Here is a 20,341-nt window from a genome sequence, read left to right as displayed (position 1 = left end):
GCAGGCTCCTGGCTGCCTCACAGCCAGGCAGGGATCTGCTCAAGGCAAGGCAATGCTCAGTGTGAGGACACTGGGACACATCAGCCCTAGCACCTCCTGCAGCCGCCAGTGCTCAGCTGTGCATGGAGGCCCTGCCCCTGCACCAGGAGACAATACCTCCACAGCCCCACAGCCGCACCTGTGCTGATGTGCAAGACCTATCCTGCCGCATCCAGCTGCCCCCAGGGCAGTTGTCAGGGTGCTTGGAGGACGTGTGATGTCGGTGAGGGCCGAGGGATGGTGGTCTCAGCTCCACATGGCGCTGCTGGTGGCAGCAGCACTCCCTTTGGGTAAGGGAGTGCTCTTATCTTTTTGTAGGGATCTGCTACAGGAATAGGGGTCACATACATCTAGTTGTTTTGAACTCAACCTGTGGGTGTCAGTTTTAGCTTTGTATGAACGCTGCTCTCACAGCACAGTGGGCACTAGGACCTGCCTGCATCCCTCACACTGAGCCTGCACAGAGGGACTAAATATAGCACAGCCAGGAGCTGTGGGCACAAGCCACATGAGCACCCGTCCATGCTGCTGGGAGGCGGCAGCCAGTGCGCTGCTGGTGCTGGGGACACCGCGCCCTTGGCCAGCGGAGCTGCAGTGGGCAAGGTGACCGCTTCACTGCTCATCAGCAATGCCAGGACAGCCTGCAACGTGGAGCTGCTCGTGCGAGAGGGGGTCACCTTCTGCGTGAATGTCACCAGGCAGCAGCCCTTCCCTGGCCTCCAGCAGGCCCAAGGCATGCGCGTGCCTGTTTTCGATGACCCAGCTGAGGACCTGTACTGCTATTTTGACCCGTGCAGCGATGCCATAGAAGAAGCTGTCAAGAGCGGCGGGAAGTGCCTGGTGTTCTGTAAGAACGGCCGCAGCAGATCCGCTGCTATCTGCACTGCTTACCTGATGAAACACCAAAACCTCCCACTCAAGGATGCTTTTGAGGTACTGTACTTACATCCACAATTATACTCAGAGGGCTTTTGGGCACTACATACGGTGCTTATAGGAGCAGGGCGGATATCAGGAAAAAAGAATGGGGAGGCATCGGCATGGGGAGGTGGTGGAGTCACTGTCCCTGGAGGTGTTATAAACTGTATGGATGTAGCACTTGGGGACATGGTGAGGATGGGTCAACGGTTGGACCTGGTGACCTTAGAGGTCTTTTCCAACCTTAATGATTCTAGGATTTCTAGATGGAAATACATTTCACAGCTGTCTTGGTGCTCTCACCTGTTTATGACCAGTTATTTAGACACTCGATATTTGAATAAAATTCAAACATAAATTTTTTTTACCCCTCCACTTGGAAAAATAAATATGCAATATCAGGCTTATAGGACAAACATACTTACAGATCCAAATAGGTTTTAAGCACTGGTAGAAACAGGTGCATTCAAAGTTGCTTATGAACATTTTCCCTACCATTTGCTTATTCATGATAAATGGAGTTAAAGACAGAGATGTGAAGCAGATCAGTGAAAATAAAAGGAGCATTTGCAGAAGTCGTGCTGCAGGATTTGCTCTAAAGCTGTTGCATACATATCATCTGTGTGACAGCCTTATGTAGCAGAGAAACACCATCTGTTAGGCCTGCTAAATAGCCAGAGGCTAGCTAGCTACAAATAATAGCATCTCACCTTCATTAGGATGCTTGTCTAATAAATAGGACAAATGAACAGATGCTTCACAGTTTTTCAGCCTTCATCCATTTGGTATATATACATTGCGATGTTTCTAATACAGATAACTGCTTTGCTCAGTACTACACAAAGGCTTTCAGACATGTGACCAAGTTTCACTCTCTTTGTAAGAGACATCCACATTTCCAGCAAACCCAGCATCTCCTTTTCATGTCTTGTCCATGAATCTGTTGCATAACAAGGAACATATGCAAGCACAGAGTGAGGTCATCAAAAATATCCATTTATTATTCCATAGCAAAATCAAAACGAAAGTAAATCTTCTCAAAAGCCTAAGAAGAAATCGGTTTGCATGAAAACTTCCAATGCTTCTGTAACATCTCTCCTTTTTTCTAGACGGTGAAGACTGCCAGGCCAGTAGCAGAACCCAATGCAGGGTTTTGGTCTCAGCTACAGAGATATGAAGAAGATTTGAAAATACTAAAGCAGTCTGATCTGCCGAGCAAAGGACTGAACTCATTTTAAAACATCTCTACACATTGCCGTTTTTAAGCAGCTCACTGCAGCTGAAGTAGAAAAAAAAAATGGCAGCATATATCACCTATGTATAAAATGCCTTACTTGCTACACTGCGTGGATGGTTCCTTACGCTCATTCAGAAGATGGCTGTTGAAAGTGCTTGGGAAAGGGGCAGATAATCAGGGAAAAACAGCAGAAACACCCAATTGTTGGAAGGATCATAACCAAATAGGTAAACAGTATGTTCAGCATTTATGTCCCCTCAGTAACACTGAATATGACAATGACACATTGAATGAACAAGGGATTTTCCTCTTGGTTTCCATCAGACTTCCCAGTGATGTCGCTGGAAGAGCTGATGCAAGACCAAGGAAGCTCTGAATTCCGACACACCTATTTCTCTGCCTAAGTTCTGAATTTTTCTTACTTTCAACTAGACCAAACAACACAGATTTACATAAAAATACACTAGACAGAATATTCAGGCGATTATAAGGAGTTCAGCTCCCACAAAACAAGCTAAATGGCTCCTCAGCTTTTGAAATTATTCTTTAATATATCAAAGGGGTGATTTTATGAGAAAGAGTTGGTTGTTGAGGGACAAAGATGACAGTGGCAACCTAAAAGCCATTGTCACTCATTTTGGTTTAATTTATTAAGTTTAAGATCTGTCAGTGGCCAAATTCATTCCTTAAAGTCTCACTTTACAAATCAGCAGTATTTGCAGGCAAGCAAAGTGACTAAACTGTTTCTGCTCCGACTATTTGCAGGTTGCCCCAATAAATGTATCTGTTTGGATAAACAAGGAAGGACAAGCTAAGGAAGAAGCATGAAGTTTCTCACCCAGACTGTAGTTACGGTTTGACACAAGATGTTGAAAGCAGAGAAATACCAAAGTTTTTTGTTGAACTATATTAATACATTCATAATTTAAGGACAAAAAAACTGTGAACCTGCAGTGTGAAATTCCATTTCACGTTGCTCAAGACATCAATATTAAGGAAAATTAGTTCATCTTCAGTGTCTTAAGTGCTTACATAAGGCAACATAAGCTCCCAGTAGTGAAGCAGTTTAAGGCATCAGTTCTAATGCTGGAACCATGACAGAGAACAAAGCCATTGCAGAATTACTTGAATTAGGCAATTCAGATGCAATAGAAGCTCCCAAAGTAAAAGACTGCCCAAAATTAAAATATAATTATTTTTGAAGCTGAAAAGATAGAAAGAAGAGATCAAAACTGGTGCTAGATTCTAGTTACCTCAAGGCAGTCTGACCAGCAGCTTTCCTTGTTCCCAGCTGTGTTTGGTTTGTTCTGTAGCATTTATTTTTCATAGCTATGACCCAACCAACAAGGAACTTGTTGCACATCCACAGATACACAGGTGAGTGGTTGATTCTAAGGGATTTTTGAACCTTTTACAAATCTTGATTACATACATAATATGTATTTCAGTATACTATGAGACTTAGACTTCAAACTCACAGTATATAGACTATCTCTTCATTAATGGCCAGGATACTACGCATCAGAAAGACTGTTTTAGTCAGTCAGTGGAATAAAGCTTATTTACTGTTACAAGCTAAAGCTCCCAACACTAATGAAAATAAAACAATTAGAAATGAGTGATATGAACGAGAATGAGAAATACAGTGAGCTGTATTAACTCACAGGCAGCTACAGCACACCAGTTCCACACTGTCTAGTTAGCTGAAACAGAAAAAGGTGGTCTCAGCTATCAGGATATCCCACACTCTGTGCTTAAATATTACCAGACTTCTCAGCATGCAGACAGCCTTCATGCTGCAGAATTTCACATCACATCTGCAGAAATCTATTTCTACTTCAAAGCCATTCCCAGAAGGAGGTGTTCAGATGTAAATAATCTCCAAATTAAGATGAAAGATTACAACATAGAACGAATCCCTGGAAGGAAATCTTTTTTTTTTATGTAAGTTCAAAACCTCATAACGTTAAAAGTGATGTGAAAATGTAAGTTTAGACATACTCCTTGGAACTTGTGACTGTCTCGGAGTTTTTGGTGTAAATTTGCTGCTGACAAGCTGCCTGGGCTGCTGAATATCTGTATTTGTTGGCACTGTAAATTAAGAAAAAAGATTTTAAAAAGAGGCATTACACACACAGCCACAGTTTCAGGCAATTAGTTACTCATTTAGGTCTGTATCCAATGCACTGATAGCACATACTTCCCAAGGGTGCAGCTATTAAAGGCCTATTGTTCTCATCAGGTATCGCTTTTCTGTTAGCCAGAAACCAGCTCTGTGCCTTTCTTGGAGGCACTTAGGTCAAGCATCTAAAGCACAAGAGAAAGATTTTAATGTCTTTGTGCAAGCTGCAGTTTTTAATACAGGAATCAGAATTATTAGAAAACAGAATGGAAGCATCTTCAGCCTAACCCCTTCAGCTGCCATCCATCATGTTGAACTTCTTTTGCCCCCATCAGTTTTGCCTGATTTTTCAGGATATTTCAGGATGTGTGGTACAAGTCAGTCAGATACAAAGTCAGATCTAAAGTCCAACTTGGCTGATAAAATATTGCCATAAAAGTTCAGTGGCTTCAGATTAAGCAATGGAGTATCAGAAGAACATTCTCACTTATTAGGTGTTTTGACATAACTTTCCCAAGAGTAAATACAGCATGCTTCTCCCTTCTGTGTTACAGTCCTCTCAAGCTTGGCCAGTACATCCTTAAAGCTATTTGGGATCTTCTAAGAAGACAAGGACCTCTGCTATTTCTAGCAATCCATCCCTCTCCTTGAGAAAGGGACCTTGTGTATGTGTAAAAAAATATAGATTGGGAAAAAATGCAGGCAAGGTTAAATATGGAGGCCAAGAATCTTGATTTTTCTGTATTGATGTATGCTCAACATATTAGACGTAAAATATTCCACAAGAAACATGAAAACATCGCATGCTTCTAGCAATCAATTGGATATATTGGGGAAGAAAAGGTCACTACATCTTCTTCGAAATAAACAGTGTTTGAGCATTTTAATAGCGCTATTACAGGAGAGCTTAATTATATGTATATATAGTATATTCTTCAATACGTTTTTCCTTTGGCAAAATGTAATTTGCTCTTTCACTGCACATTTTCATCATATAGATCTCAGAAGCATCATCAGAATTATCGAAGCCTAATTATAGGTGACTGCTGATTATAGCCAGTTACCAACAAGTTCAATATTTGGGAGGTACAAGTACCTGGTACAGCATCACCACCCATCACAAGTCTGTGACATTTCAGAGCACTGATTCAGTAGGTAGAGTTTCCTGTTTATTTTGCTGCAGATTTAAACCGGGGCAAAGGAGAAGACAGAAAATGATATAACAGAGAGTTACTAATTGAACTGCCAAATACAAGATTACCTGTGTTCCTGTTTTTTCTTCCCTTTCCATGAACAGGTTAGGAAGATCCCACCAAGCATACAAAGAACAGATCCAGCCCAGCCTAAGTACAGAGCATCTCCTAGTTCATATCTGAAACACAAAAGATTTTATGGAAGCAGTGTATAACAAGATCACAAAGCCGTTACTTTAGAATGAGACACAAACCACACAAATCATCCAAACAAATTCCATTCTGGATAGATGTCAGCTAGCTGAAAGGTACCTCAGTAGATTACGGAGGAGGAAAGATCTAGTTTTGTGTCTGTTCAGTAAAACTCTTATGGGCATATTCAAGTGCTCTTCCAAATCAGTGCACAACAAAAAGCACTAAGCAACATAAAGGTAAGTAGCAATAAACAGTTGCGTACATTTAATAAGTTGCTGATAATAAAGAGAGATGTTGTATCTTAAAACTGAATCCATACAGAGCAACGGGTATGACTAATTTGAGAGAAAAGGGGAAAAAGAAAAGTTACATGCATGCTCCTTCGCATATGCTGAATTCCACATCGGTGGTCTGGTTGTTTATGCAATTCATCAGCTTTCTTCATCAGACCTGCCTCTTCAATCTCCACCTGAATGAGGGTGCCCAAATACTGAAGAACTCTAAGAATTACCCGCTAGCTGGTATTTGGGTGGAGTGCACAAATAGATGTGACAAAAGTAGCCAAGAAAGGAATTCTGTCATTCATTAGGTATCTAGAGGGAGGTGTCCCTGCCTATAGCAGGGGGTTGGAACTAGATGATCTTAAAGGTCCCTTCTATTCAAACCATACTATCATTCTATGATTCTATTATCTCAGATGACAGAGGTACCAATGTGTTGTGCATGTATCTTTGTCCTGTTACAAAAACTTTGTTTTTAGGGAAACTCCTGACAGCCTTTACCAAGCTCAGAGGTGTCTAGTCTTTGAGTCAAACTCATTAGCCATGAATTTCCTGGGCTGGATGGAGGGATTTTCTGAAGGGTTTCATTCTGTACAGTAAAATGGAGAACTATCCTTTTTCATTCTGGGACTGTTCATAAATGCATTTCAGACACAACCACAGAGAGTGCTGAATATTATTTAGGATATGTAAGTTTGTTATGAGACTACCTAATAAACAATTGCCCTTTCCCAGCTTTCCTACTAGAAAGGAAAAATGAGCTCTATACAGACAGCTGCTTACAGGTGGTCTAGTGTTGTGTCCATAGAAAACTGATTTCTATGGTTAGCTGTTTCTTGTGACAGACAGTAATGACAAAACACTGTCAGTGGCACAGCCAGTATAAGGACGAAATAACTGTCATGGACCGCACAGAAGGTATACTGAAACCAGATAAGTGGATATTCTTTCTGTTTGTAAATATGAAATCATTATTTAAAAGTGTTTCTTTCTGACTCCAGAACCCGGAAGTTCCAAGGTGTTCCCATTGCATGCTGGAACCCCAAGCAGAGCTCAGGTCCCCACTGTTTCAGACACTATGCAACAGAAGAGAGAGATGATCATCATCTCAAAAAAAGGTTGGGGTGGGAAGCTGGAATACTAATGAAGAATTGGAGAGTGCTGAAGGGCTGGTCTGAATTTGATCTCTTTTGTATCTCTGCTCACTAGCTGTCTGAAGTCAGGAATGTTGTACACATCATACCAAAGGAAAGCATATATAGGATGCATCCGGGGATGACTCAGGTTTCCTTCACAGTTGTATGAGAAATTCCACTAAGAATCAAAAGAAGTTAATTTTACTAACTGGCTGAAGTCAGACCAAAAAAAGCTATCCAAAAAGCAGATTTTCCACCTTCTTAAGACTGAAGATTAATGCTGCCCTGTAATTGAAAGTAAACCCCTTTCGCACAGCCCAAGGAGGACGAACTTCCTAAAGAGAACAGACCATGGGTAAACAGAGCTTTACCAACAATCAAAGTTAATTCCCTAAGAACTGTTCAGTAAACTGATAGTCTTAAATAGGAAGATTAGATACAAAAAAAAAAAAAAAAAATCTTCAGCTACCAAATGCAAACAATCTAGTAACTGATTAACACCAACTGATATTGAAGCCCAGTAACTATAATGTAACTACAAAACTCGCTGGCTGTTCTATAAACTGCAATTCCTTATCATTCCTGTTTTTTGGTCCTCTAACATATTTATTACTTTTCAGATAATACTCTCAAGGGGACATAAAGCAAAAAAATCTTACAAGTGTGATTTCTTTGGAAGTGCTTGTTTGGAAACGTAAGGAGAGCAATTGCTTTAAGTACTCTGATTCACAAGGAAGCACTTCACCTCCTACGTCTGTGAACGGATCCTCAAGAGGAAAAACTATAAAACACTTCAAATATTATCCTAGGAACGAATGGTTTATAGTTTACTGATCAAATCACAACAGACTTTGTAGAGGTGCTGGCAAATAATAAACTTCCCCTCTTCAAGCTTAAAGAGGGTAGATTTAGGTTGGATATAAGGAAAAAGTCTTTTACAGTGAGGGTGGTGAGGCACTGGCACAGGTTGCCCAGAGATGTGGTGGATGCCCCATCCCTGGAGACTTTCAAGGACAGGTTGCATCAGGCCCTGGGCAACCTGATCCAGCTGTGGTGTCCCTGTTCATTGCAGGGGAGTTGGACTAGATGGCCTTTAAAGGTCCCTTCCAACTCTAAGGGTTCTATGATTCTTCCTCAAAGCAGCTCTCTCATGTTCCACAGGCAAGGTATTATTTGTTTTGCTCTCCCTTTTTCTCTCTCCAAAGGAGAGGCTCAGTCACCGCCCCCTACCCTTACTCTTCATTGATAAGTCCATTTACCAAGATAAGCTATCCTCAGTGGATGTTTAGTTTTGAACAAGATAAGCTATCCTCAGTAGACATTTAGTTTTGAAGGTTGTTGCTTCTGTATCAGACTAAGGGCTTTTACACCTCAAAAGTTGGTTGTGTGCAACCCGGGATGGTAGTGCCACAAACCTTGGGTCATTTTACTTCACAAGGTAAATCAGTATTGAGCTGTTATTACATGGTGGGGAAAAAATTGACTTCTTTAAAGAAGAAGTCAATGACACTTCAGTGTCATTCTTCATCGGTCTGCAGGTCACTAGTACTCAGTTCAAGCTGATTTTCTGTACTTTTTTCGCATTTGCTTGTGAGTCTCAATTAAGTGTACATCTCATTGCTATGAACAAAAATATGTCATAGTCTTAATTTTCTTTGGTATTTGGACCAAAAGAGGGACAAAATTCTAGCTATGGCTATTTGTACATCTGAGGTATTTAGACATCTCACATTATCCCCAAAGAGGAGCAGCAGCACAGGTTAAAATGTGAATATACACATTTGAAAAATGAACAGACAGATAGTAAAGGCTGCTGGTACTATGGCCTTCCCGGTAGGAATGTGTTTTTTAACAAATAGTCATGAATGCTGGAGGGCAGGCATAGATTACGAAGGACCTGAAAAGGAGCAACTGCAGCATGTATTTGATGCCAAAGAAGGTGTAGACATGAAAATGTATATACTTTAAATGACAACCAGGAACAATCTTGCTTCCAGCATTCATTATCAAAATAAGTAGAAAACATCATTTGTCAAGGCTACATAATTAGCAATTTCTACAATTAACATGCATGGTAAAAACTGGAATCCGATGAGAAATACATGAGCCTTAGCCTATCATTAAACTCATAGGCAGAAGTCTGGAGGGTAGATGCCTAACTTCAGGTCAGGTCACCAGGCTCCATCTATCGGTACAGCCAACAAGCTTGTTTCTCTACTCACCATAGCTGGCATGTAGGCACGTAACCCAGATTAGTTGCCCAAGCCTCAGACAGCTAAATTAAGGTGAAATGATTGCTTCCCTTAAAGACAACTTGGAGGTAAGGATCTAGAAGGAGAAGTACCATGAAGTCCAAGACTATAGGTCAATATGATAGAACCGTGATGCTGCACACATTGATGACAAAAAAGTTTTATGTTTTGCATTGTGGATTAAATGCAAAACCTGAGGATTAAGAATAGTTTTTTTCAACAAGGGGTATTGGGGAAAAAAAAAACAGAAACATAAGGAAGAGAGATTTCACATAGGTGTAAGAAGGCCTTTGAAAAGGATAGCAAATCTACCATTGTTCACTAAATCTGAGTTCCAATTTTCTTTGTAATATCAGAGTACCTGTGCAGAGAAAGCACATTATCAGGGGGATAGACAGGGGCTCAGATAAAGATACAAGAAGAAGGGAATCATTTTGACTCAAGTAGATAAAAGACATTTCTTGATGGGAACTTCAGTGTTTTTAACTTCAGTTCTGCATTTTGCAAACTAAAGATCACAAGTTGCCAGCATGAGGGAGTACTCCGTGCCAGTAATCCAAGACAAATGTGGGGTTGACACATCCCACACATCCACTAAAGCTTCCAGAGGAGACCTCTTCTCCCTTCCTACCAGCAGCAAATATCTCTGAGGTCTTCCCCTGAAGACAATTTCTTTCTTATGTAAGAGCTCCACATTGGGATCCATCCAGGTTTTGAAACCCTGGAGTGGCTGAGGCTAATCCTGCCATCTAACACATACTGGAGTCTAGTATGACTTATCTATTAACTTACTTGGTTCCAGTATATAATGGATTAAAGAACTGAGCAGTAATCATTGCCGCATACCAAGAAACGGCCACCATCGAACAGAGACCTGCCAGTAAAAACATTAAAAAGCACATAGTTGAGTGAGTCCTTTAATGTCTTTAATCCAACAGTAGTGTTCGATTCATTTAGTCTCATTGTGACAGCAATACAAAGTACTGACAGCATTTTTATTTCAGTCTCAACATTACCTCCTAAAATAAAAAGAAATCCTCCCGTGACAGCAACCTTCATTTTTTCATCCTCATCACTCAGCCCAACGTTTGTACACTTTAAACCAGGCAGCAAGACCACGGCAGCTATGAATCCCAGAAGGATGGAAATGATCATCAAGGCACGGCATGCCTGAATATGGACTGAGTGAGACAGATAAAGAGAGAACAAATAAGGATCTATACGGAAATTAAATTAACCCTATACTGTCAAAATGTAACAGATCAGAGACAGTGACAGACTTAACAGTAGTAGCAATAAATGAGTCTTGTCCAACCTTGCCATTCAGTTCCGAGAAATACCAAAACGTAGAGGGTTGTATATAGTTTATCAGATTTCAGTGTTGAGCTACACTTACACTTCAAGGTTCAGTAAATCCTTTTAGGAGCTTGAGTAAACCCCCAAAAGCATAGCAAATGCTTCACAGCTCACATCCTTAAGTCTTGAGAAAATGTGTTGCAGTATACATGGTCACTTACAGGTGCAGGTATACATCTCTGGGCTATCGGTTCTGGTGATTTCCTTTTACCTACATACCTGAGTGCACAGGACACCTCTGAACTCCAGATCCTAACCAAGGTGACATTACGGAAGGTTGGGAATATATCCTGGACAGAGTCTGCTTTGCTACTTCCAGTAAGAGATGGAAAAAGCAGGTGCTGGAGTTAGCAGTGTACTTTTTAATACTTTAAATTGAATAGGGGTAATGAGCAGGGGATGAGCTGGGTCCAACATCTGCAGCTCTCCTCTCCTGCTAAAGATACTCTTGCAGAGAGTGTTTAGCTGGTGAGGTTATATGAGGGAGTCTGTGACCAGCTACTGAAACATATTCAGTGCTCTTTCTCTGTTTCTGCTGACAACTCTGTATCATTTAAGCTCCCAGTTTTCACACACAGCTATCAATCACACAATAACTGAGACCAGTTATTAACCAGCCTAAGAAGGAAAGTCAGACAGGGACTTCAGGCTCTTTGGAATGGCAGCCTGGATTTAGTAGGTTCTAGTTCAAATGACACTTCAGCACCTTTTTAATGAGGTAAACGTGCCAAGTGTCACAAGTCTCGTGGGTCCTGGTACTAACAGTGTGTAAACAGGGTCTGAACTGGAATGTGTCTGGAAGCAGCATCATTGGTACCAGCATTCCAGCTCTCTCCCACCAGTCGTGTCCAGGTACCCTGCTCTCTAGCTCAGTATTGGGTGAGACTGGGTGAAATGGTCGTTCTCCAAACAACAAGAATCAGGCACAGAAGTAGCAGGCAAAGTGATGGACTCACACTCTCACTTAGCATGCTGGATGGCTTTAAGTGGCTTATGCATACTAGGCCTGTAAGCCTGGGAGGTTGCAAAGACAGTAACACATAGTCAGGGGATGAATAAGCTGAAGCATTAAAGGATAATGCTGCTCAAGAAATTCATGTTTCGTTAAGCACCAATTTTATTTTTTTCTGGAAAAAGAAAATACAAATAGTAATAAAAAAGTGGAAAAGTTCCTCAAGTACCATAAACAGTTCAAGGCTGTTGCTTCCATGAAATACTGTTAGGATGAGCACTACATTTCAACACTGCTTTCTAATTTGGGATCTTAGGCTGTGCCAAAAGGTATTACCTATAGCAGGGATCCAAGAAGTTATATTTCAGGCATTTGGGATACCAGCAGTGTTGGATGGGACACCCCATGTCATTCCAAGACGCACAAGCACACCCTCATGCTGTCTGCAAGCAAGTTCTCTTTGATTAATTGATTTAATATCAAATGTTTAATACAGTTGTGACTAGACATATGGTGCTAACTATAATGAGTCACGGTGTTAATCTTGTGCAATACTGCTTTAAAAAGGTCCTCCCTTCAAACGTTTGTGATTTGGGCTAATGGCATGCTGAATTCAAAAGCTTTCAATCTGTTTCAAAGAACAAAGTCTGATGTTTCCCATATAAAGAAACAAACAAACAAACAAACAGAAAAAACAGCAGTATACTCCACCATTCAGTTGCCAATAAGGAAACCTTCACAGTACATTTTTATGGTCTTTCTGCTGAGACATAACACCCCTTGAACAAAGACACCTTTTTTTAAATCTCTCGCATCTTCTGCTGTAATAGCTTCAGAGAAGTTTCTAAGCAGCAATCTCATACACGCCTAAACTAAGCATGGCCTGGCTCATATCCATGAGAGCTACAAACCTTTCTTGCATGTCCCATTATTTGCCCTTACTGACACCAACCCCTTTTTCTTTGCCCAATTGTCCTCTCAACCTTTTCTCCAGTTCTGTGTCTTCTAATTTGTTTCTTTTTCAGTACTTCTCTCCTTAAACCTTTTCTTCTCAGCTCTTCTCAGTTCTGCAGGCTGCTTTGTCCCTTCCCTCTTCCCATATTTCCCCGTCAAGTATAATGTCATCTCCTCCAACTGATCTCTTCAGTGTATCAAATCTAATCTTCACAACCTCACTTTCAGAGCCTGGCCTATCAGTTTACTTTCCATCTCGCCCTGTTTTCCCTCTTGTTGACACCATATTGTTCTTGATGACTCTCCAGGAACTTTCCTCCTTCCTTTCTCTTTGGTTTTAGCAGCAAACCAAGCACATAACTCACATAAGCGTTCTTCTGAGGAAAGCAATTATCCTGCTACTGGTGATTCTTAGTTATGTAGGATGTTACATTCCTCTTAATACACACGCATTTTAAAACCAATTGTCAGATAACAATTTGTTAGAAAGATTGTTAAGTAATTGTTAGAATTATTGGAAGAACAGAAAATTCCCTAAAAATGGGCACAGACACGTTCACAAGACTGCTATGCTATTTTCAGAGCTGGACAATAACTTCAGACAGAAAAAAGTTCAGTACCTTATTCCCACTAATCCCATGCTCCACATTCTTCAGATAAGGAGTATCTTCCTTTCTATTTAGTTTAGCCACCTCTAAGTGTAGATTCAACTAATAAGGAAGACATTTTTTATCTGGGATAAGTTTGAAGTATTCAAGATGGATAAAAACTAGCTTTACTGTCTATAAGCATGCCTACTATCTACAGACTAGTGCCTTAATTCAACACCTGAGGACATGCTACAGTTCTGCTGCAGGCTGATACGCAGTACAGGAGACAGCAGACCTGAATTTCCTGATATTTAGAACCACATCCAACAAGACAGTACTTATTAACTTCTGACAGGTAAGTTAATCTAAATCATGTACTCACTGAACTTGCTCCATTGTATAGTTTTCAGTCTAAACAGAGAAATACTACTACCCACTTTTTAGATAAACAAAAGTTTTTACAGCTACTTTATGAAAAAACCTCCATTGGCTATCAACTATGGCAAAAGAGTGCCCATACAATAATTCCATATAGATACGAAGCTGTCACATGTCTTCACTTTCCTTTCCTTACGTGTTCCACATATAGTGCCACTTTTTATTTCTTTAACCCACAAAATCTGTCCTGTTCAGGAAGTCGGTGTTATTTTCTATTACAACCAGATTACCAAAACAAAAATCTTGCTACTTTTTACCAACAATTCTTAAGCACTGTAAACAAGACCGTGCAAAGTCATATACCAGGCAGAGCAAACAGAGAGTCAAATTGCTTGCAGTTGGATACTCCGGTGCTGTCTTCCGCACAGCTCTTCCACAGGTTTTCATACAAGGCAGATATTGTGATCACACTACCATATAAACTGGAGACTCTCCAGTAACTATTTGGCAAGGTACCTCCAGTAATGGCCCATCCAACCAAACACGAAAGGAAACCAACCATTTCCAGTGCAGCAGACATGCTTGTGAGTAGTAACAGTTGAATACCCTTATAATTAGGTCAGCATCAAGTGAAGCATTTCAGAAGCCTCCTAGCTGTTTTATCTCTGGATTTCTCTCCAAAATAAGCCTACCTTTGCTCTTTGCTCAACCGCAGAGATAAGGCTTACAGTCTATGACAATTAGTGGGAGTAGTTCATGATAAAGATATTAACACTAAAAAAACAACTAACAATATTGTTTTTATAATAGGAAGTGATAAAATCTAGCCTTAGACTCAGCCTAGAAATTCTAGCCAGTATTTCTAGAAAGTATTTTAAAAGAGTCTCTCTTTCCTTCTCTGCCATAGTCTATGGTGTATATATGACTAAAATGATTGTAATTTGCTTAATGATCTCAGATTAAAAAAAAAGCTTTCTTGTGTTATTTTCTTGATGAAGAAGAGCTTGAGAATAGGAACTTTTTTCTGATGCTAGAAAATTTAGCATATTTTTGGAATTATGATCTTCAGTGATCCACAGCAACTACACTGCCAGCTTCTTTCAGGAATGTTAAGACTGTGGTTGTTTGATTGTCATTAATATTTCACAACGTATTGATCTATAGTTAAACTATACAGTTTTAGATAGTCCCACTTACACTGGAATAAAGCTGTGATAATGTATACTCCATAGCAATGAAATATACGGGATAGAATAAACCAGTGTGACAGACCTATCTCAAAAGGAGTAAAATGATGAAGGAAAATAGCTTTATGAGAATAATACATACCAGATAATTGCATCTGTTTGTCAGAACATTATAGTATTAAAAATTTATTCTAGACAAAGTAAAGTCTGTTGAACTTGGTTTATTTGCTTCTGCTCTTGATTAGAGAAAATGCTAGATTCAATTCACATTGCACACTAATGTTAATAAATTAAACTGTTCGTGTATCCAAGTAGGGTTAACCATTTCTTGCAGTGATAACCTGCTCTTGTCTCCAGGAAACTGAGTCACAGTTTATTCATAAAACCATTCTGCTGTGATGCAGCATGGTAACAAAGTCACAGCATTTACATACAGACTCCCAAAATGATGTTCTGTTGTGAGAGCCACAACTTGCCTGAAGCAGATATACCCGTTTTTCCAAAATTCAGTGGTCACTTCGAGCTGATGCTGTAGGTCAGCAGGTTAGGCTGCAAAAGGATACTACCATGCCACTGTGATAATTTTCCCCCCTCAGCAGCCAAAAACATCTCTGCCATTATTTTAAATAAGAACAGATTTGGCAGCACAGTCAGAATGATCCTGAGCAGCTTGCAGTCTTTCAAAGAAAGCAGATGGTGATATGTTGAGAATTGATCTTTTCAGGCAGTTTTTCCAAAAACCCCTCCTTCTGCTAAATCATTGAAATTTGAAAATGATAGCATACTAAAATGAATACATTGTGCCAGTATACTGGAATATGTGCATCCAGTTAAATACCCTTCAAAGAGTTTCAGATTAATTTATTCATAAACAGAAGTTACTCTGATGGCCTCAGCAATCACTTCTACTCATATGACTTCCAAAGTTGAATTCCATTAGGAATTTGAATCAAATATCCCTATGATTTTATACTGTTGTCAAGGATTAAAAAATAAAAATTTTAAAAAATGATTAGAGAAGTTCTCTCTTCCTAATGGCTATTAGAAAGGCAATTTTGACATGGACCCATAAAGCACACATACAGGAGGAACAGATTAAAGTGCAGATCTAGAATGCACAAGTTTTTCATACATGGCACCAGGCATTTTAATCATTCCCTTAAGAATGGGAATATATTCCCTGCAGAATATAGGATTGTTGTTCACTAAATTTCATTAACCTCCTTCCTCGCCTACCCCTTCTGAAGAGTTTACAGCCATACATTGCAGCACTCTAGTTGTAGAAATGATCCCACCGTGTTTCAGTAATGGCAACTAAGTCATAGTTAGCCTGCCACATGACGGGATAGAGGAGAACACCACCTTTACTCCCACTCCATTCACTAACCCCCTAACACCCTGAAGCCCTTTTGATAGCCCTCAGGCTTCAGTCAGCGATTTCATTGCTGCCAGCAAGAACTGTCAGAAAAGGATAATAGAGGGGCAAATCAGACCAGTAAATTTTCCGGTAACCTCTCTGACCCTCAGGTAAGGTCTGACCTACACGAGGCCCTCTGTTCCCCTCAGAAAGGAGTCGCCAACAGCAATTACCCTTCTTCCCTTCTAGCTGGAGGCAGTCTTGAGGCATGGAGTGGACTGCCTTTTCCTACACAACCTCCTGGGTGGACCTTCCACCATTTCCTCATTTACCCATCCCTCAAGTTCAAGAGCCTCAAATCTATTACATAGGGGCACCTGGAAAGGCAAGGTAGGGAGGGAGGGAGTTTGCCTGCGATGCCAAGCTGAGACCTGTTTCCATTCCTCCCCACCTCTTAGGTCCCTTCCCTTGGCCTAAAGGTGACAGGGCAGGAGGTCCACCACTATTTGGGGTGTATCACCCCAGTGCCTTTCTTGTAGGTGAGAATGATGTTCTCAAAACAGGGCATATTAGTATGCAATATGGTTGAGATAGGATTTACAGGCAGAAATTGTGTTGTTGGTTTTTTATATCAGATCAACCAATACAGAAAAAAATACTGAAGATATTAACACCTTAAATGTTTGATCAACAATAGCTTGTACATTTTTGTTCACTTCTGTAGATTTGTTTCAGGACCTAGGAACACTGACCTACCCACTGACTATAAGAAGAGAAACTGTCCTGTGACAGATAGCAGTAACTCTTCTGGACAGCCACACAACACATCTGTCAGCTGGCACGAGGAACCCTGAGCTGTTTTTAGGTGACAGCTGAAGGTGACCCCTGAGCCCTGCCAGCCAGGACTTGTCTCCTACAGTTCTGGGAGGGAGGAGGGAAGACATCCCCCAGGGCAGGTAGCTGCTTAATCCACCAGGAAGTTGATTGTTCCAGGTGAATATTTTCTTTCCATGTTGAGTGTAATTAAACTGCATCAAAACAAAAACAAAGAGACTGCCTGATATTGACTCTGCTTCCCTATCTAACAGGGCTGAGACATCTGATCCTGCTTGTTAGGTGAGGCAAAGCTGTGATGTCATCGTAAGCATCTGTCACAGCTTGCTACCGCATGTGGGAACTGAAGAACCATTGGTCCCATCTCATCATTCTGCTTTCCAGAAAACAGACCTAAGTTTCCAGATGAATTTTGGGCAAACTGGTATCTAGATAGAGAAAGTCTTGGAGAGGAGTACTCTGACTCTGGGTACCAGAAAGGCAGGAAAAGCTGGCATTGTCTCTGACTCAAAGAGCAGAGTTTTTTAAATCCTTAGAAGGATATGATTTGCTTCCTTTTGAGGCTACAAATTCTGGCCTCAGTACAACATGCTGAATACTTAAACTGGCACTATTATTAAGAATGCAAATGAAGTCACTGTACTTAGGGTCCTGAAAAAGAACCACAAAAACCCTGAATCCTGATTGTTTCCAGGCAGTCATGTTTTTGAGATCTGCCTTACACTGCTAGGCAGTTCTGACTGCTGTGGAGTGCATGTCTGTATCAAGAAAGGCAAGTTTTCATAGTCTGTGCTATCTCTAAGATCTGCTTCCAGTTTTGAGCGCTGTGCGTTGAGAATAGATGAGCTGGAAAGAACCCAGAAAAACAGTGATGGCAATAATCAGGGATCCATAAAACAGGGAATGGGTTAAGAAACGATTTGGTAATATAGCTGACAAAGTGACTGCACAATACTGAAAGCTGAAAACAAATAAATGGGAAGTTCTGCTCAAGACAGACAGATCTTATCAAGACACCATTTTTCCAAGGTTATACTGTAACTGTTCCCAACCTCCATTTTCTGGGGAAAACATAAAATGTCAGTCCTTCCTAATCTTTTACTATAACGAGGGTGTTTATAGACAAATATTTTAAAAATCCAGAATAATCCAAACAAACCATTTTCAGTTCCTAGGAAAACCATTTTCTGTTTGCAGTCAACCAACCACACTAGCACATTCTAGCTTGGAAAACACAAAAGCACTACTTGCACAGACATATTTCATGTAAGCTAGCCACCTCTGAAAGCTTCTAGAACAAATACACAGATTTAACACAAAGTCAAATTAGTTGTGTAATATCCAAGTCCTGTCTCACACTAAAGCACTTACTGATATATTCCTGGCTTGTAGTTAAGAAAGAGACCAAGGAAAACAAGTAAAAACAAAACAGATATGGCAACAAAGGCACAGCAGTTACGGGGCTGAATGGTGGGGTAAAGCATACAGGTTTCACTGGGCTCCTTCAGCCTGCCTGCAAGTACTGAAGGACAAATCCTCCCCATACTAGAACCTCTGTGACAACTTCTAGTATATGCTGTCCAACTGCACTAATACGCTGTACAAAAAGAAAGAAGTATATCCCTGGATTTTATATACATATACACACTTACTCTCTGAACTCAACATGTAGAGAAACTTCTTGCACTGTATTGCTCCAAAATTATTAACTTCACAGTCCATCCAAAGACCTTCAGAAATCCACTCTGCAGGAATCAGCATTGCTGTGGTGTCAGAAATTTTCCATCTATTTGACATCGTAGTGAGAACTAAAATGGTGAATCCAGCTAAAGCCAGCAGCAGTGAACATATTTGTAGAGAAGATGAAGCCATTCCTCTGACAGAAGCTGTTTTCAAAGAAGCCTCCCACAATTTCTGGTATTATGAACCTGTTGAAACAGTTTATACACATACAGAAGATGGATTTACCTTTCCTTCAGGAAAACGTCAGAAAGATGCCTACCTACAAACTAATTTATTGCATAAGAAAGAGATGGAACTGATATCTAAATCTCATGAAATAATTGGAATACTCAAATATTCTATGACATCTGAGTATTTTCTTAGGAAAATTTTTATTACCATACATGCATATTCCACAAAATACCAACAAAGTGAAACCAGAAGATCAAAATGAGGAATTCTCTATTTTAAATTTGCAATGCATCATCAGTTCTTCACTTCTTTGCTAACTCAAACTTCTTTTAAAATTAAAGATACTGAATGCTTTCATAAATTGTCTCCTGATTACAATGCCTATCAGTACAAATTTAAAGCAAAATGAATTTCGATACTTACGCTTATGATATGCTTCTAATCTCCACATTTACCTTCCTGCTAGACAGTAATGTCAGCACTTTGTGTGGATCAGCTTGATCAAACAGAAAGGTAAGTTCTGTACTCTTTAGGACCTTTCCCCCCATTCTAAAAATCAAGGACCCGTAGCCACAACACTGCCCAACTGTTGCACAAAGGCCCAGATGTGGCTTTTTGCTACAGCAAAGACTCAGTGAAATGGACAGCTCAGTTGAGAAAACTGTAACAAAATCATGAGAGTTACTACCAAAGGTGTCCAGACTAAACTGGCAATCATTGGCAGATAACTTGCTTTGTCAACGCTACTGAGCTGCCCGTGCATCAACAGACTCCAAGGCAATGCAGAAAAATATTATTGCCATTTTCATAATGACTTTTTTACTTTACACCTTTGTTGCACTTGTCACCAAAATGCTGCTTTCACAAAAAGAGGCCTGCATTTACAATAAAACAGGCAAACAACCATAGATAGCATTTGTTTTAGCATGTAGCCCCCATTGCAATGGAATACAGCTTTTCAGCATGAAGAAAAAGAAAAAATGAATTCAAGCCTCCTCCCATAATCATTCCTTTTAAATGACTGCAACACAGTGGAAATTTGCTTGCACAAGAAAAGCAGGATTACGTTTATTCTGCTCTTAAAAGGATGGGTATTCCACTATAAAAGTTTAATCTGCCATTGAGGAGGGTTTAATTTTCTCCTAAGTGACTGTGTAACTTCTTCAAAGCACACATGATTGTCAACAGAAAATATGCAAAATAAATCATAAATTTAAATTGAGTAAACTCAAGCAGACTTCGTATGACAGTTCAAGTGACTGTTTCTGCCTGTTATGTTGGTACGACCCATGCAGTCACAATTCACTCCCAACAATAGGAAGATGAAACTATAAACCTAAAACAGTGGGTAGCACATAGCTGTTAACACAAAATACTCATTAAAATACTGTAATTTAAAATACTGAATATTTCAAAGTGAGGAAGCTTAGAAGCTAGATTCCACAA

The 20,341-nt window shown here is 40.2% G+C and overlaps 2 protein-coding genes across 2 annotated transcripts; one reads left to right on the top strand and one right to left on the bottom strand.

Annotated features, from left to right (window-relative positions):
• On the top strand, positions 464-2,297 carry DUSP28 (dual specificity phosphatase 28). The gene is made up of 2 exons (XM_021396732.1): positions 464-972; positions 2,067-2,297. Exons 1-2 carry the CDS (start codon positions 562-564, stop codon positions 2,193-2,195), a joined length of 540 nt encoding a protein of 179 aa, XP_021252407.1. The 5' UTR covers positions 464-561; the 3' UTR covers positions 2,196-2,297.
• LOC110398780 (claudin-19-like) lies at positions 2,445-19,099 on the bottom strand. Its single transcript, XM_021396730.1, has 5 exons — positions 18,634-19,099; positions 10,390-10,554; positions 10,166-10,247; positions 5,578-5,688; positions 2,445-4,285 (listed from the first exon to the last, which is right to left on the bottom strand). The coding sequence occupies exons 1-5, from the start codon at positions 18,851-18,853 to the stop codon at positions 4,186-4,188; spliced, it is 678 nt and encodes a 225-aa protein (XP_021252405.1). The 5' UTR covers positions 18,854-19,099; the 3' UTR covers positions 2,445-4,185.

This window comes from Numida meleagris, chromosome 4, assembly GCF_002078875.1.
Source record: "Numida meleagris isolate 19003 breed g44 Domestic line chromosome 4, NumMel1.0, whole genome shotgun sequence".
In the NCBI taxonomy this organism is placed as follows: domain Eukaryota; kingdom Metazoa; phylum Chordata; class Aves; order Galliformes; family Numididae; genus Numida; species Numida meleagris.
This window is presented reverse-complemented; position numbering and strand designations above follow the sequence as displayed.

What these genes read in the sequence shown, in the direction of transcription:
- LOC110398780 (XM_021396730.1), bottom strand. Translation starts at nt 18,853, where the DNA reads ATGGCTTCATCTTCTCTACAAATATGTTCACTGCTGCTGGCTTTAGCT. An exon ending in ATTTCTTTTTATTTTAGGAG is followed by an intron (nt 10,248 to 10,389) that starts GTAATGTTGAGA and finishes TTTTACTGGCAG; the next exon opens with GTCTCTGTTCGATGGTGGCC. An exon ending in CCATTATATACTGGAACCAA is followed by an intron (nt 5,689 to 10,165) that starts GTAAGTTAATAG and finishes TTTGTGTTTCAG; the next exon opens with ATATGAACTAGGAGATGCTC.
- DUSP28 (XM_021396732.1), top strand. Translation starts at nt 562, where the DNA reads ATGCTGCTGGGAGGCGGCAGCCAGTGCGCTGCTGGTGCTGGGGACACC. An exon ending in CACTCAAGGATGCTTTTGAG is followed by an intron (nt 973 to 2,066) that starts GTACTGTACTTA and finishes CCTTTTTTCTAG; the next exon opens with ACGGTGAAGACTGCCAGGCC.